This window comes from Microcaecilia unicolor, chromosome 10 (genome assembly GCF_901765095.1).
Source record: "Microcaecilia unicolor chromosome 10, aMicUni1.1, whole genome shotgun sequence".
NCBI classification, from domain to species: domain Eukaryota; kingdom Metazoa; phylum Chordata; class Amphibia; order Gymnophiona; family Siphonopidae; genus Microcaecilia; species Microcaecilia unicolor.
The window spans coordinates 130,068,757-130,086,950 of NC_044040.1; the positions used below are offsets into that span (position 1 = coordinate 130,068,757).

An 18,194-nucleotide genomic window follows, 5' to 3' on the forward strand; every position below is an offset into this window, starting at 1 on the left:
TTACATTTTGACAGCTGTCATCCTAAACATTGTCATGAAAGTTTGCCCTATTCACAGTTTTTGAGGCATAGTAGGATTTGCAGTGAATTGAAAGATTAAAAGACACAATCAAAGGCTTTGATATAAGATCTGCAAACACATAGTTATAATATTGAAATGAGCATACCATAGAGCTAAATATAATAACTGGGATCCATTATTGAAGAGTATGAAGAGATCTAATGATGAAGATAATATGTATAACGTTGTCACCAAATATACTAATGCCTGTCCCACATTGAATAAAATAGTGAAGAGACCCTAGAAGACGATACAGATGCATACTTTAGTCAAGGATATGAATTTACGAACTTCATATTCTTGAGGAAAGAATTTAAAAAATTTAAGTCCATCATTTACCTCAAATGAAATAATTTCTAGCAAGAATCCGACAGGCATTATAAAAGTGGAAATTGTAATAACTGTGATGTGACATTACAATTGAATTCCTTTACAAATCCAGCAGATGGCAGAATTTATTATCTTCGGCAGTTTAGTAATTGTAACAGCAAGTTTGTGTCCCTGCAATAAAATCTATATTGGTTAAACCTAACTATTAGAAGTTTTAAAATTAGGTTGAATGAACATTGATGCAGTCTGATGAGGAGTAGACTAGAAGAACCTCTTGTACAGCACTGCAATTTGATGGGCCAAAACTTTAATAAATTGCAATGTTTCATTATTGACACTATCCCTGAAAATATCAAGGGATGGGGGTTGGGGGGACTATGCAAACAGACTTTTACAGAGAGAGCAACATTGCATATACAAATTGTGATCTTTACAGCCTGTTGGGTTAAATAGTTGTATTGAGTGGAAAGCTTTTTTTTTTTTTTTAAATATATACAACACTTCAGTATGAATGAATTTGGAATATTTGGCCTATCAGAGACAACTTTCTGCACAGTGATGGAGTTTCTGGTAAATAGCAGGTGCCATTTTGGAGGAGTGTCATGAAATGGAGAAATAAGCCATGTTGTGCTGGCAGTGTAAGTTACAAATGATATTTCTATAAATGTTGTATGTTCCACACTGCACTGGACTGTTTTCAGCATAAGCTAATGAGTATCATAATATTTGGAACTTTTTGGCATTTTGAAAAAGTAATGAATGCTGTTAACATAGTTCTCAAGGTAGGCATATTATTTAGACCAAGTTATGTTTGCCTTTAAAACATTTTGAGAAAGTAACTGTGGTTAAGAGAACGCAACATTGCTTTTGATGGTAACAGCAGAATTATAAAATAAATATTATGATGCACAACCACTGATGAAGCCACGACAGTGAAACGGCTGGAACACTGCTGGGTGCGAGTTAAGTGTTTCATGTTTTAAACTATTGCTGTAGAAGTTGGCTACAGTCTTGATCCATTTGGAAGATATTAATAGAGTTTTAATAAGTATAAAAGAGAAAAAGGTTTTTGATCAATGGTAAAATTCATAGCCCCAGGAAAGGCATTGAGGATTGTCAGCATCTGGGCATTTTGAGGTCTTTTCCTCATATATTTATACACAGTCACTAAAAAACTGTTTTATGCACTGGGTCTTTCAGAAGGTAATGTTTTTGCATGGTCTATTTTGAACAGCAGTGTGTCTCCACTTGTGGAATAAGTAAGTCAGTGGCATAACCATGGGTAGGCCCAGGTGGGCAGAGGCTTACCCATTTTGGACACAGGCTTACTCAGCAGTGGCTTTTGCTTTGGCTGGCAAAGCCGCACAACTGGAAAACCTCCTCCTCTGATGGCCAGAACTCCTACCAAACTCAGCAGGCGGTGGCAATGTTCCTGGGGTGATGCCAATGCTGTCACGTCTTATAGCTCAGATTTTGAGCATGCACAGTGATGTGCAGGTGGCAGCCTGGCTCAGGGACACTACCACCAACTGCTGAGCTTAGTAGGAGCTCTGACCACCAAAGGAGGTCCTCAGCTGCTGTGGCTTGGGGATCCCTTCCAGCTAAGGTATTTATATTTTGAGTATGAAGGGTGCTGGGGGGATGGGGAGGGAGCAGAGAATGGGGGAGAAAGTGGGGACAAAAAGTTTTGGGCCACGGCCTACCCAAACTTTGCAGACTGGTTATGCTACTGAAATAAACAATGAGAAAAGAAAAGCAACATAATCACAAACAGAGCTATAAAGTGGTACAAAGTGAAATTGGCAATGTGTAAAAAGTTTACAAATAAGAGGTGTGTAAAACAGTCTTAATAAAGTCTCTAATCAGTCATTAAACAAAACTAAACAAATACAGCTACTACTAGACAGGTTTCAATATGCAGGTGCTGTGCTGAAACATGGCCACTTTTCGGATATTTTATTTACAATACTTGTTTAGCTATGCTGTTTTGCTTTGTGTTTTATTAAAGTCATTTCGATTTTTTGCATCTGACTTGTAAATAACCATTCTGTATATTGCTAGTTCTGTTTTTAATCACAAACTTGTTCTGGAAGGCTGTGTAAACTTATACCAATCCCTTAGCAATTCAGTCCAGACTGAGGCACTGGGCCTTTGGGTCCATTCTGACAACAGTTTTTAAGAATAAAAATAATAATTGAAAAATTTAATTTCACTTAAAATGTTAAGCTTTAGTTAGGTAAAGGATAAAGAGGTCTCCTTAGCGCTCTTCAGCACATTGCAGTACTACACACACTATATAATCTAATGCACAAATGTGCTAATTCACTGCAGGGTTAACCTTCAGCATCCTCTGTTTTAATACAGACACCCTCTCATACAGCTCTTTCAGGTTCACCTCTGTGCTGACCTGTAGCATCCATTGCCATTCAAATACTAAGACGACTCACTTGATCCTGGTTTATAGTACCCTCCTGCATTTCCAAAACCAAGACCTCCATATACAACACCGCTAAATCACCTCAGTGCTGCTGACCTGCAGTATTCCTGGCTGTTTTGATACTCATATCCACACACACAATCAGTAAATGAACTTGTGTCTTTATCTGCAGCTTTTCTACAGATCCTTTATTTAATCTCCATACAGTTTTGACAGTACATCTTAGTGCTGACTGCTTATTTTTTTACATCTGTCTTTCCCTAAGATTTTGAAAAACAATCAAGATACATAAAAGAGAAGGAGGGTAGGGGTTCTCCACTGGATAACACATCCCCTGAAAAGCCCACAGCCTCCTGTTAGACCTAAATGGTTCGAACTTCCCTATATCAAAGTAATGGTACTCTAACACCCCTACCATACTGCGTCCCATATTTAAACTGAAATCCTTAACCAAATAGGTTTTCAGCATACCATATTCTGTTGTGGTTTCTGCAATTTCCCTCCAAAAACTGGCCATGGAAGTCTTTACCTCAGAATTTCATCTTGAACCTCAGAATCCTGAGTTTTGTACACACCTTCTCTGGGAATCAGTTAGCTTTTCCTTGCTTTCTTTAATGACAGCAGAAATATGCTCAGTCGACTTTTCCATATCTGAAAGGAGAGACTGCATAATGAATCTAACTGGATTTTTCAGCCATAAAATTAGAATGTAAACTAAAGCTGACAACATGTGACATCATAGTCCCATTATGATTCATGCAGGTGGTTGTCATAAGAAGAACAGTCATTCTGGGTCAGGTTAACATCCACTGAGCCCAGCATTCTGTCTCTGACAGTGGTCAGTCTGAATCACAAGTACCCAGTAGTTTCCAAAAATTACATTTGTTTCTTGTAGCTTATTTCTAGGGATAGCAATGGACTTCCCAAGTTTCTGGCTAATAATATTTTATGGAATTTCCCTCCAGGAACTTGTCCAAACCTCGAATCTTACTATTAGGCTTATTTTTGAAAGTGATCGCCGGCCATTTCCTGACATAAATCGGGAGATGGCCGACAATCTCTCAAAAGCGGTGAAATTGGTATAATCGAAAGCGGCTTTTTTGACAGCATCGCTGCTTTCCCGTCGCCTCGCCGGCGAAAGTTCAAGGGGGCGTGTCGACGGCATAGTGAAGGCGGGACATGGGCGGGCATGGGTGTGGCTTTCGCAGATAATGGAAAAAAAAGCGGCGTTAATCAGTATTTCGCCGGGTTTACTTGGTCCTTTTATTTTCATGACCAAGCCTCAAAAAGGTGCCCCAACTCACCAGATGACCACCGGAGGGAATGGGGGATGACCTCCCTGTAGTCCCCCAGTAGTCACCAACCCCCTCCCACACTAAAAAAAATAAAAATCAAAACCTTTTTTTACCAGCCTGTATGGCAGCCTCAAATGTCATACCCAGCTCCCTGACAGCAGTATGCAAGTCCCTGGAGCAGTTTTTAATGGGTGCAGTGCACTTCAGGCAGGCAGACCCAGGTCCACCCCCCCTACCTGTTACACTTGTGTTGGTAAATGTTAAGCCCTCCAAACCCCCCAAAACCCACTCTACCCACATGTAGGTGCCCCCCTTCACCCATTAGGGCTATGGTAATGGTGTAGAGTTGTGGGGAGTGGGTTTGGGGGGGATTTGGGGGGCTCAGCATCCAAGGTAAGGGAGCTATGCACCTGGGAGCTTTTTTTGTATTTTTAAAAAATATTTAGAAGTGCCCCCTAGGGTGCTCTGTTGGTGTCCTGGCATGTCAGGGGGACCAGTGCACTACAAATGCTGGCTCCTCCCATGACCAAATGCCTTGGATTTCGCTGGGTTTGAGATGGCCGGAATTTTTTCCATTATCGCTGAAAAACAAAACCGGCGATCTCAAACCCGGTGAACTCTGGCATTTGGCCGGGCTAAACCTAATTATTGGAAAAAAAGATGGCCGGCCAAACTGTATTCAAGCTATAATGAAGGATAATAATGTTCAAAGAAAAAAAATTGAATATATGGAGAATCAGCAGAGGAGGAATAACCTTCGGTTTTTGAATTTCCCTAAGTCCCCTCTAATTCCAGCCAAAGAGATGTTGAAAAAGTATTTCACTGAAATTCTGGGGATTCCCTCAGAAGCTTTTCCCCCTTTGACTCGAGTTCTTTACATCTCTGGGGCAGGAACAGGGAATATACCATCTCCTCAGCTAAATTTAACTCAGTTCTTGGAAAACTCAATGGAGGTTATCACAGAGAGGACGACATTGATGGTAGCTTTTGCTCTGGAACTGGACCGTAATAATATCTTTAGGTTGTTTTTCCGCCATATTTCCACACCTTTTCTGGGTTCGAAAATTCAGGTTTTTCCTGATCTCTCCCGAGAGACAAAAAGAAGAAGGAAAGATTTTCTACTATTAAAAGCAAGAGTCCTACAATTAGGTGGGACCTTTACTCTTAAGTTTCCATGTAAATGTCATATTTCCTTACAATCCACTAATTATATTTTTTTCGAACCTGGAAAACTTAAAATATTTATAGCTAGTAAGGAGTAGTCTGGCGTTAACTTGAACTGCATTTATCGGCTGCCCCGACTTGAGTCCTTGCCCTTTCCTGATTAAGATTTATTTGTATTTTGGTAGATTGAGGTGGGATACCACTTCATTTTTGGTGTTTATACATGTACCTATATCTTGGATCAATAATTTGTGGTCTAATATAATATATTGTTTTTTCCTTTTCTTTTTTTTTTTTCCTCTTCTGATATATGTCTATGGAAATTAGACTTTTGTAATGCCAATTTATGTTTATGATATAAATGTAATGAAAAATCAATAAATAAATAATTAAAAAAAAAAAAAGATGGCCGGCCAGCCAGCTGTTGCGCTACTGCCAAAATAGATCGCCGGTGAACTATTTCGCCGGCGACGTTCGATTATGCCCCTCCATGTTAGTCACATTGACCACATTCTCAGCAGGTACCACTACTTACTTATTCACTGCATGAAAAAACAAAACAAAAAACGTTTCCACAATTTGTTTTCAGTCTTCTGGCCATTAGTTTCATTGAACGTCCTTTTTTTGTATGTTGAAAGATCAAAGAACTTTCCCTCCTTAACTGTTCCACCTAAATCATAATGTTATAAACTCTATCATATTCTCTCTCAGTTGTCTTTTCACTAAGTTGAAGAGCCCTAACCTGTTTAGCCTCTTTTCATAAGAGAGGTGATTTGTCCCCTCTATCATTTTTGTTGCCCTTCTCTGAACTTTCTACTTCTGCTATATACTTCGTAATGGGGTGACCATAACTGCACACAATACTCAAATTGCAAGTCGTCCCAGGGAGCTATAAAGAGGCATTAATGATATTATCAGGTTTATTCTCCATCCGTTGTTGAATAATCCCTAATGTTGCTTTTTCGTTTTTAGTAGCTGCAGCACATTGGGTTGAAAATTTCAACACATTGTCCAATATGACTCCAAGATCATCTTCTTGGGAGTTGAATTCTAACTCCAAACCCGGCATTTTGCACCTCTACTTTTAGTTATTTTTCTCTATGTGCATCACTTTGCAGTTTGCACTTGTTCACATTTCAGTGCCATTTAGACGCCCAGTCTTCTAGTCTCACAAGATCCTTCTACAAATTCTCACAATTCTTTGCTGTTTTAAAAGTTTTGAATAATTTTGTGTCATCTGCAAATTTGATCACCACACATCACGCCTATTTCCAGATCATTTAGGAATATGCTAACAGCATAGGTCTTTGTATGGGGTAAAGCCCCGTGCTGCAATATAACCAGTGTATCACAGACCTTAACTTACTAAGGGGTCTTTTTACTAAGGTGTGCTAACAAATATAGCATACGCTAAATGCCACGCAACCCACTGTATACCTATGGGCAGCATGGCACTTAATGCACACTAATTTGTTATCATGCATTAACCCCCAAATTCTATAAATGGCACTTTAAGTTGTTGTTATGACCCGGTAGTAGTGAGCCCCTGTGCCCCGACTGAGCACAGCTGAGATGGAATGATGCCGCACTCGGTCAGGCAGCCAGACAACCCCTAGCTTCACCTGGGAAGCGACCACCGTTCACCAGGAGTTGAGCTCCCAGCTGTAGGTGTCCACCAGGACTTCTGGAACCGGCGGGGTTGCACAGCCGCTGACCAGGATGGCAGAGAACAGACACAGTCCAGAACCAGTACTCTGATAGGCATAGGGTTACCATACGTCCAGATTTACCCGGACGGATTTGGCCAGCCTGCCCGTTTGTCTGGATATCTGGACAAACGGGCTGGCTGGCGGGCACGGGACTCCTCTCCCCTACTCTACTATCCCTGGTGGTCTAGAGGTACCTCTTCGTCTTCGGGGGAAGGAAAGAGCCCCCTCTTTCCTTCCCGGAGCGCTGCTGCTAGCTGCCCTGCATACTGTGAGTCCGGCTCTCAACGTTTCAAAATGGCCGCCGAGAGTTGAAGCAGCCTCGTGAGACTTCAACTCTCGGCGGCCATTTTGAAACGAAGAGAGCCGGACTCACTGGATGCAGGGCAGCTGGCAGCAGTGCTCTGGGCAGGAAAGAGGGGGCTCTTTCCTGCCTCAAAGAGGTACCTCTAGACCACCAGGGATAGTAGAGTAAGGGGAGCGGAGGTGACGGGGGGAGTGGAGATGACGGGGGAGGGGAATATGCATAAGGGGCGGGGCAAGCATGAAAGGGGCAGCGCAAGGGTCCTCTTTTTATGAGGACAAAAAATGGTAACCCTAGATAGGCAAGAATAGTCAAAATCAGTCCAGGGTCAAGGCAGGCAGCAAACAAGCGAAATCCAAGAAAACTAGCCAAGGTCCGGTACACAGGAAAACAGGAACAGAAGATAGTTGGTGAACAGCACTCGACAGCAACTCCTCAGAACAATTGAGGCCGAAGCAATGAAGGACTGAAGGCAGGGCTTTAAATAGTGTTGGAATCAATCTCAAACATGTGCAGCTGATTCAAGATGGCTGCCCCCATCAGCAGAGATGCCTACATCCAAATATAGGCTTCCTTCCAGAAGCTAATCAACACCAAGATGGCTTCCTTGGATAAGATCTATCCAAGATGGCTGACTCGAGCTATCCAAGATGGCTGTGGACATTGATCCAACCAAGATGACGGCTGCCAGAAATAGGAAACAAACAGACCCATCCTGGAGAAACCACATCCAAAATAGCCGGCTATCTCTGCTGGGCCGCGCCTCGCCGGAGAATCGGCCACGCAGGCCTGGAACATGGTGAGGAACGTAACCGTATCCCCCCCGGAAGCCTCCCCCTTCTCCCTGGCCTGGGACGAGTAGGATGAAAAGAATGGTACTCACAGACCAGGTCTGGAGCATGGACATTGGTTGCTGGTTCCCAGGAGTTTTCCTCTGGTCCGAAATGCTTCCAGGACAGCAAGTAGAACAGCTTCCCACCATGCAGCTTTGAATCCAGGATCCGGTCCACTTCGTACTCAGGGTCCGGATCGCTCTCAGGCACAACTACCTTCTTGGGCTCCGGATGCCACTTGGACCTGCGGAAAGGCTTCAGGAGAGATATATGGAACGCATTGTGCACCCAGAGTTGGCTGGGTAGGTGCAACTGGTAAGTCACCACTCCTACCCTGGAGCGCATGGCAAAGGGTCCAATGAACCGGGGAGCAAACTTCAAAGAAGGGAGCCTCAACTTCAGGTATCGGGTACTCAACCATACCTTCTCTCCCGGCAGGAACTTGGGAGCCGCTTGTCTCCGGCGGTCGTAAGTCTCTTTGACTTTGACCGCTGCCCGTCTCAGCTGCTCTTGGACTTTTTTCCAAGCCTCTTGCATAGTTCGGACTGTGGGTTGTACCTGAGGTGGGACCTCCTCAGGAGAAATAGGTGGAGGCAGACGTGGATGACGCCCATAATTGGTACTGAAAGGTGTAGTCCGGGAGGCGGAATGCAGGCTGTTATTGTATGCGAACTCTGCCCAGGGTAACAAAATGGACCAATTATCCTGGCGCTGGTTCGAGTAGGCCCGGAGGAAAGCCTTCACCCTCTGGTTGACCCTTTCCACCATCTCATTGGTCTATGGATGATATGCTGATGAAAAAAGCGTGGTCACCACAAAGGCTGAACAGAGCGCTCTCCAAAAGCGAGAGGTGAACTGAGAGCCACTGTCACTTATGATCCTTTGGGGCAGTCGATGTGGGTGATAAAACTGGAGGCAAGACTGGCAGCCGTAGGTAATGTCTTCATTGGCACAAAGTGGGTCATCTTGGAAAATCGGTCTATCACTACCCAAATGACTGTGTTACCCTGGGAGGCCGGTAGATCAGTGATGAAATCCATGGACAGGTCCTCCCAGGGTTGCTGCGGCACTGGCATGGGCTGCATCAGACCCCACTGTCTCTGATGAGAACTCTTGGTTCGGGCATACACCGGACAGGTGGACACATATTGCAGCACATCCTGCGCCATCCGAGGCCACCAGTACGACCAGGAGATCAGATGGAGGGTCTTGTGAAACCCGAAGTGTCCAGCGAATTCGGAAGCATGCCCCCAACGCAGCACCTTCCTGCGGAGACCCACCGGTACCGCCCTTCGGCAGTCGGCACTCGCCCCGGATATAGAGGGAATGCAGGCCGGGTTCAGCATGGGATAGGGCTCCTCCTGGTCCCCGGGAGCCTCAAAACTGCGGGACAGGGCATCCGCCAGGACGTTCTTCTCCCCCAGCCTGAGAAGTAGGCGGAAATTGAACCTAGCAAAAAACAGCGACCACCGGGCCTGACGCGGATTCAATCTGGTGGTATTTTGGAGGTACAGGAAGTTCTTATGGTCGGTGATCACCGTCACCGGATGTGCTGCTCCCTCCAGCAAGTAGCACCATTCCTCAAATGCTAACTTAAGCGCCAGAAGCTCCCGATCCCCCACCATATAGTTCCGCTCCGCAGGGGTAAACTTGCGGGAAAAGAAGAAGCAAGGATGCTTCTTCCTGGCAGCAGACGTCTGGGAGAGAACGGCCCCTACCCCCAAGGCTGAGGCGTCCACTTCCACCAGGAAGGGCTGGGTAGGATCCGGACTGCGGAGGACCGGTGCAGAAAGAAACGCCTTCTTCAGAGTGGAAAATGCAGCAACCGCCTCTGGCATCCAGTTCTTAACATCCGTGCCCTTCCACGTGAGGGCCGCTAGGGGAGTCGTGATAAGGGAGTAGTTCTTGATAAACTGCCGATAGTAGTTGGCGAACCCCAGGAATCTCTGCAAGGCCAGCAGGCCCTGGGGGCCGGCCAGTCGCGGATTGCAGTCAATTTCCCAGGATCCATTTGTAATCTGGTGGCCGAGACAATATATCCCAGGAACGGCAAACTCTTCTTGTAGAAAGATCACTTCTCCAGCTTGGCATACAGCCGGTGCTCCCAGAGACGCTGGAGCACCGTGCGGACCTGGGCAAAAAGCTGGGACAGCGAGGTGGAGAAGATCAGAATGTCATCCAGGTATATGATCACTGAGGTGTAGAGCAGATCCTGGAAAATGATGTTGACAAAATTCTGAAACACCACAGGAGCATTACATAGGCCAAACGGCATCACCCGGTACTCGAAGTGACCCTCATGAGTGTTAAAGGCCGTCTTCCACTCATCCTCCTCCTGGATTCGCACTAGGTTGTAGGCCCCTTGCAGATCCAGCTTGGTGAAGATCTGGGCTCCTTGAAGGTGATCAAACAGCTCCGGAATGAGTGGAAGCGGGTATCGGTTCTTTACCTTGATCTTGTTCAGGCCCCAGTAGTTGATGCAGGGGCAATGGGACCCATCCTTCTTCAACACGAAGAAGAACCCGGCCCCTGCGGGTGAAGTGGAAGCCCGGATAAAGCCCTTGCGGAGGTTCTCCCAGATGTATTCCCTCATAGCGCGGGACTCTTCACGGGACAGGGTGTACAGATGCCCCCGGGGTGGATCGGCTCCCGGCAGAAGGTCTATGGCACAGTCGAAAGACCAATGAGGAGGTAACGTATCAGCTGCCTGAGCACTGAACACATCCCGGAAATCCTGGTAGTCCTTGGGCAGCCCGGGCAAGCCCTCCAGAGGTGCCTGAAGTGGTGCAGAGCAGAGCAGCAGAGGAGGCTTGACCTGCAGGAGGCAGTGCTCGACACACCGGGAACCCTGGGATCTCTCCGGTGGACCAGTCAATCACAGGCGCGTGTAGATGGAGCCAGGGCAGTCCCAGAATCACCAGGTGGATGGCTCAGGCGAGAACCAGGAACTGAATCTTCTCCTGATACAAAGCCCCCACCTGAAGATGTATAGGTGCGGTAATCCGAGTGATGGTCCGGGGCAGGCTATTCCCCTGGATGGTGGTGACCTGGAGTTCTGGCTGGCAGGGCAACGTGGCACTCCCCAACTGTGTCAGGAACTCTGCGTCAATGAAGTTCCTTCCGGCCCTGGAATCCAGTAGGGCCCTGGTGTAAACCTGGCATTCCTCGTCTTGAAGCAGGACAGGAACAGAGAGCAAATTGTCCGGAAGGGAGGCCAACCGACCCAGAGCCACTCCCTTCATGGGGCTCGGGCCGGAGTGTTTCCCAACCTCCCAGGTTTGTTTGGGCAGCTGCCCGAGAAATGGCCGGCTTCCCCACAATACAAACACAGATGTTTCCTGAGTTGATGGGTTCTCTCCTCCCGGGACAGGTGATGTCGACCCATTACCATGGGTTCCTCCTTGGTTCCTTCCGAACCCTCCTCACGGGACTCAGGTGCCTCTGGGCGACAAGGCGGGCCTTCGGATCTCTGCACCACCTGGGGCATGGCCCTTTCCTGGACCCGCTCCTGGAACCGGATGTCGATTCTCATGCAGAGTGCAATGAGGCCGTCCAAAGTAGCAGGAATCTCGCAGCCGGCCAACTTATCTTTTATTTGGCCGTCTAACCCCTGCCGGAAAATAGCCGTCAATGCCTCCTGGTTCCACCGGAGCTCGTGGCCAGTGCGGAACCGGATGGCATATGCCCCGACCGACCCGGAGCCCTGCTGAATCCGCAGCAGTTCCCCCAAGGCATAAGAAGGCTGGCCAGGTACGTCGAATACAATCTGGAATTGCCATAGGAACTCCTCCAGGTTAGTCAGAACTGGACTCCGCTGTTCCCACAGTGGAGACGCCCAAGCCAGCGCGGCACTGGACAGCAGGGAAATGATGTAGGTCACCTTAATTCTGTCAGATAAAAATGCCTCTGGTTGTAGTTCAAACATAATCTGACATTAAGGAACCCCCGGCAGGCAGCCGGCATCCCGTCAAACCGAGGCGGCTCCGGGAGACGCAGCCGTACGGCGGGAACCCCTGTTCTCGAGGCCAGAGGAGCCCCGGAAGCCTGCTGCGGGGAAGCGGGGAGCTGATTGCAGACATTCTGCAGTACACTGCACAAGTGTGTTAGTTGCGTCTGTTGCTGGCGTAATGCCTGAGCCAGGTTGGAAAGCTCGGTTTCGTCTGACGAGCTCATGGCTTCGGCCTGCTGTTATGACCCAGTAGTAGTGAGCCCCTGTGCCCCGACTGAGCACGGCTGAGATGGAGTGATGCCGCACTCGGTCAGGCAGCCAGACAACCCCTAGCTTCACCTGGGAAGCGACCACCGTTCATCGGGAGTTGAGCTCCCAGCTGCAGATGTCCACCAGGACTTCTGGAACTGGCGGGGTTGCACAGCCGCTGACCAGGATGGCAGAGAACAGACACAGTCCAGAACCAGTACTCCGTTAGGCAAGAATAGTCAAAATCAGTCCAGAGTCAAGGCAGGCAGCAAACAAGCGAAATCCAAGAAGCAATGAAGGACTGAAGACAGGGCTTTAAATAGTGTTGGAATCAATCTCAAACATGTGCAGCTGATTCAAGATAGCTGCCCCCATCAGCAGAGATGCCTACGTCCAAATATGGGCTTCCTTCCTGAAGCTAATCAACACCAAGATGGCTTCCTAGGATAAGATCTATCCAAGATGGCTGACTCGAGCTATCCAAGATGGCTGTGGACATTGATCCAAGCAAAATAATGGCTGCCAGAAATAGGAAACAGAAACAGACCCATCCTGGAGAAACCACATCCAAAATAGCCGGCTATCTGTTCCGGACCGCGCCTCGCCGGCGAATCGGCCGCGCAGGCCTGGAACATGGTGAGGAACGTAACAGTTGTACACACTAATTTGACTGCATGGTGACTCATCTCACTCTGTTTGGGGGCATGCAAATAATTTTGGACAAAGACTATTTTTCATGCAGCCCCAGACTACTTGGTACACCAAGAACTGGGGGATATCCAAAGTTAATGTCAAAGACAGTCTTGTGGTTTGCTTAGGCACAACAAAAGGGCATATGTCAATCACCTGTTACGATATTGTGGAGTGAAGGACATCTGTACTTGTAAAAGGCAGAGGACACACAATGACCATGATGTACATTGATACTACAATTATAACCACCTCCTGCCTTCCTGCCCACCCACCATTCCAGCTGTCACTGTAAAGAGATGATTTTCTATTAACATCCTAAAGTCGTGTAATTTAAGTTCTGTGATCACTGTACCAGCTGGGTTACAGGTGGCTTTTGCCAGTAGAGTGTATGTGTTAAAATAAACAGAAGTTGGATGGAATACTATTATGTAAGTGTTTGTATTAGGAACTTATACATCTGTGATACAACTTGCAATAAAGCCTGCAAATAGGTAGGAAAATGTGGGATACAAATGCAACAAATAATAATAACTTTAGTTCTGTTTGCTTGGGTTTTTTTTTAAAGAATTGCTCACATGGCAAGACTGATTATACCTCATAGCCTGGCAGACCAAGCCTTTGTCTGCAGCTTGATGGTCATTAATAAATATGTTAAATGACACGAGGAAGATGGCCGCCGAATAGATGGTCGCAGGAGCAGTTAGCTCCGAGGACCCTCAGCGGACCTGACCGGAGATCGGCTGCAGACTAGCCCGATTTTGCCGGAGAGTGGCGCGGGAGGCGCCACGAAGCCTGGACTAACTCTCGGTCACCTAGTCCGGACCGGGACACCGCAGAGAGCCTGCCGAGACTACCCCCAACTGCGAATACGCAGGATCGCATTCCTGCCCGGCCCTGGCCTTGGCACCCACCCGATTGCACCCACCTCCAGCGTCACTAGCAGGCCGCCTGGCTGCGACCACCTCTTGCATCACAGACCACCAACCGCTGGCGGACACCGCCTGCACCGATGGCTGTCCGTCCTCCAGCGCTCATCTCCTGCATTCCCGGTCACCCGTCGAGCCCGCCTCCAGCATCGCCGGCCAAGCTATCATCGCCGTACATTGCAGGAGGCACTGGCCGGCGGAGGGAGGGAGTGGAGTGCCGCACACGCAGAACTGCGGGATGGAGAGAGGCAGACGAGGGGAGCAGGTGAGAGGATCGGGCATCGGAGGCGGTCAGAGAGACGTGACGAGAGCGGCGCGTGGCTCGGAGCGGCTCGTGGTCAGATGGCATTGCCCCGCACCGTACGGGGAGTTGTTGTTGGTGATGCTACATCTCCTGAGCGGATTTGTACCTGAACAGTTTCTTGCCACAAACCATTGTTATAGCTCTTAGAGTCACGGAGACCCTGCGCCCTGGAGCAACACCTCTAATTCACCTGACTGTGAGTAAATTATCTGTATTTATTTACAACCCCCCCCCCCCCCCAAAAAAAAAAAAAAAAAAAAAAAAACCAAAGATCCTAGTCCAACCACACACTCTATCGTGCATGGCATACCAGGAGCTTAAATTGAACTAGTACCAAAATGAATACCATAAAATTACTAACAATTTACTTCTTATCACTGATCCAACTAACACAAACTACCCCACTTGCAGAAAGCAACATCATCCCCATACTACACAATCACCAAAGACTGACTAGATACACCCCACCTCACCAAACCGACAACCAAAACAATGGAAAAACACCAACATGCAGACAACCCCAACAGAAGGGAAAGAAACCCTATAACAAACCCACAATAACAAAGGAACGACAACTAACAAAAATCCACACAACACCAAACATAGACGACCCACACCAAAAAATACAAATGGGCTACATCAACGCCAGATCCGTAGTAAACAAAACAACAACAGTAACAGACTGGATCACGTCAGAAAACCTTGATCTACTTTTCATCATTGAGACCTGGATCCATGATCAAAAGGACCCCATAATCCTAGATCTCTGTTCCCCTGGATACAAAATCACTCACTGGACCAGAAAGGAAAAGAGAGGCGGAGGCATAGCATCTTCACTGATTTCACTTCGAACACATGTGCAACCAAAGCTAATATACTAATGTCAGGGGACATCAACCTTCACCTAGGAGACCCAAACTCTACAAACGCATGAGAATGTAAGGCATTCCTCCACTCATGGGATCTCAGATGGCCACAAATGCAAGCAACCCATGTCAAAGGGCATACACTCAACCTCATCTCACACAAACTGTCAACTGACCAGAACCTAACAATAACAGATATCAAATGGACAGAAACACCTTGGACTGATCACTACAAACTAAACCTATCCCTAGAATGGCGGAAGAAGGGCTCAAACCACACAACCTACAGCACCAGAGGCCAAATAGACCCGAAAACATTCTGGCTACATACATAAGTACATAAGTACATAAGTAGTGCCATACTGGGAAAGACCAAAGGTCCATCTAGCCCAGCATCCTGTCACCGACAGTGGCCAATCCAGGTCAAGGGCACCTGGCACGCTCCCCAAACGTAAAAACATTCCAGACAAGTTATACCTAAAAATGCGGAATTTTTCCAAGTCCATTTAATAGCGGTCTATGGACTTGTCCTTTAGGAATCTATCTAACCCCTTTTTAAACTCCGTCAAGCTAACCGCCCGTACCACGTTCTCCGGCAACGAATTCCAGAGTCTAATTACACGTTGGGTGAAGAAAAATTTTCTCCGATTCGTTTTAAATTTACCACACTGTAGCTTCAACTCATGCCCTCTAGTCCTATTATTTTTGGATAGCGTGAACAGTCGCTTCACATCCACCCGATCCATTCCACTCATTATTTTATACACTTCTATCATATCTCCCCTCAGCCGTCTCTTCTCCAAGCTGAAAAGCCCTAGCCTTCTCAGCCTCTCTTCATAGGAAAGTCGTCCCATCCCCACTATCATTTTCGTCGCCCTTCGCTGTACCTTTTCCAATTCTACTATATCTTTTTTGAGATACGGAGACCAGTACAGAACACAATACTCCAGGTGCGGTCGCACCATGGAGCGATACAACGGCATTATAACATCCGCACACCTGGACTCCATACCCTTCCTAATAACACCCAACATTCTATTTGCTTTCCTAGCCGCAGCAGCACACTGAGCAGAAGGTTTCAGCGTATCATCGACGACGACACCCAGATCCCTTTCTTGATCCGTAACTCCTAACGCGGAACCTTGCAAGACGTAGCTATAATTCGGGTTCCTCTTACCCACATGCATCACTTTGCACTTGTCAACATTGAACTTCATCTGCCACTTGCACGCCCATTCTCCCAGTCTCGCAAGGTCCTCCTGTAATCGTTCACATTCCTCCTGCGACTTGACGACCCTGAATAATTTTGTGTCATCGGCGAATTTAATTACCTCACTAGTTATTCCCATCTCTAGGTCATTTATAAATACATTAAAAAGCAACGGACCCAGCACAGACCCCTGCGGGACCCCACTAACTACCCTCCTCCACTGAGAATACTGGCCACGCAATCCTACTCTCTGCTTCCTATCTTTCAACCAGTTCTTAATCCATAATAATACCCTACCTCCGATTCCATGACTCTGCAATTTCTTCAGGAGTCTTTCGTGCGGCACTTTGTCAAACGCCTTCTGAAAATCCAGATATACAATATCAACCGGCTCCCCATTGTCCACATGTTTGCTTACCCCCTCAAAAAAATACATTAGATTGGTGAGGCAAGACTTCCCTTCACTAAATCCGTGCTGACTTTGTCTCATCAGTCTATGTTTTTGTATATGCTCTGCAATTTTATTCTTAATAATAGCCTCCACCATCTTGCCCGGCACCGACGTCAGACTCACCGGTCTATAATTTCCCGGATCTCCTCTGGAACCCTTCTTAAAAATCGGAGTAACATTGGCTACCCTCCAGTCTTCCGGTACTACACTCGATTTTAGGGACAGATTGCATATTTCTAACAGTAGCTCCGCAAGTTCATTTTTTAGTTCTATTAATACTCTGGGATGAATACCATCAGGTCCCGGTGATTTACTACTCTTCAGCTTGCTGAACTGACCCATTACATCCTCCAAGGTTACAGAGAATTTGTTTAGTTTCTCCGACTCCCCCGCTTCAAATATTCTTTCCGGCACCGGTGTCCCCCCCAAATCCTCCTCGGTGAAGACCGAAGCAAAGAATTCATTTAATTTCTCCGCTACGGCTTTGTCCTCCTTGATCGCCCCTTTAACACCATTTTCGTCCAGCGGCCCAACCGACTCTTTGGCCGGTTTCCTGCTTTTAATGTATCTAAAAAAATTTTTACTATGTATTTTTGCTTCCAACGCTAATTTCTTCTCAAAGTCCTTTTTTGCCCTCCTTATCTCCGCTTTGCATTTGGCTTGGCATTCCTTATGATCTATCCTGTTACTTTCAGTTGGTTCTCTTCTCCACTTTCTGAAGGATTGTTTTTTGGCTCTAATGATTTCCTTTATCTTACTGTTTAGCCACGCCGGCTGACGTTTAGTCTTTTTTCCCTTTTTTCTAATACGTGGAATATATTTGTCCTGAACCTCCAGGATGGTGTTTTTAAACAGCATCCACGCCTGATGCAAGTTTTTTACTCTGCGAGCTGCTCCTTTCAGTCTTTTTTTCACCATTTTTCTCATTTTGTCGTAATCACCTTTTCTATAGTTAAACGCTAGCGTACTTGATTTCCTAGTTTCACTTCCTTCAATGCCAATATCAAAACCGATCATATTATGATCACTGTTATCAAGCGGCCCTCGTATCGTTACCCCCTGCACTAGATCATGAGCACCACTAAGGACTAAGTCTAGTATTTTTCCTTCTCTTGTCGGCTCCTGAACTAGCTGTTCCATGAAGCTGTCCTTGATTTCATCAAGAAATCTTATGTCCCTTGCGTGTACAGATGTTACATTAACCCAGTCTATATGCGGGTAATTGAAATCCCCCATTATTATTGTGTTGCCCAGTTTGTTTGCGTCCCTGATTTCCTTTAACATTTCCGCATCCGTCTGTTCGTCCTGGCCAGGCGGACGGTAGTACACTCCTATCACTATCCTTTTCCCCTTTGCACATGGAATTTCAATCCACAGTGATTCCAAGGAGTGTTTTGTTTCCTGCAGAATCTACAAT

At 46.6% G+C, this 18,194-nt stretch overlaps 1 protein-coding gene across 5 annotated transcripts in view; it reads right to left on the bottom strand.

Annotated features, from left to right (window-relative positions):
- The window catches only part of SMCO1 (single-pass membrane protein with coiled-coil domains 1), a 271,293-nt gene that overhangs the window by 179,358 nt on the left and 73,741 nt on the right, over nt 1–18,194 (bottom strand). For 4 of the 5 annotated variants that reach the window (XM_030217083.1, XM_030217082.1, XM_030217084.1 and 1 more), the window contains exon 2: nt 3,403–3,478. The exons of the other annotated variant lie outside the window; for it this stretch is intronic. In XM_030217083.1, the coding sequence (XP_030072943.1) occupies nt 3,403–3,476 (74 nt within the window). In that variant the 5' untranslated portion in view covers nt 3,477–3,478. The remainder of the gene's footprint in view (nt 1–3,402; nt 3,479–18,194) is intronic. 5 annotated transcript variants of the gene reach the window in all.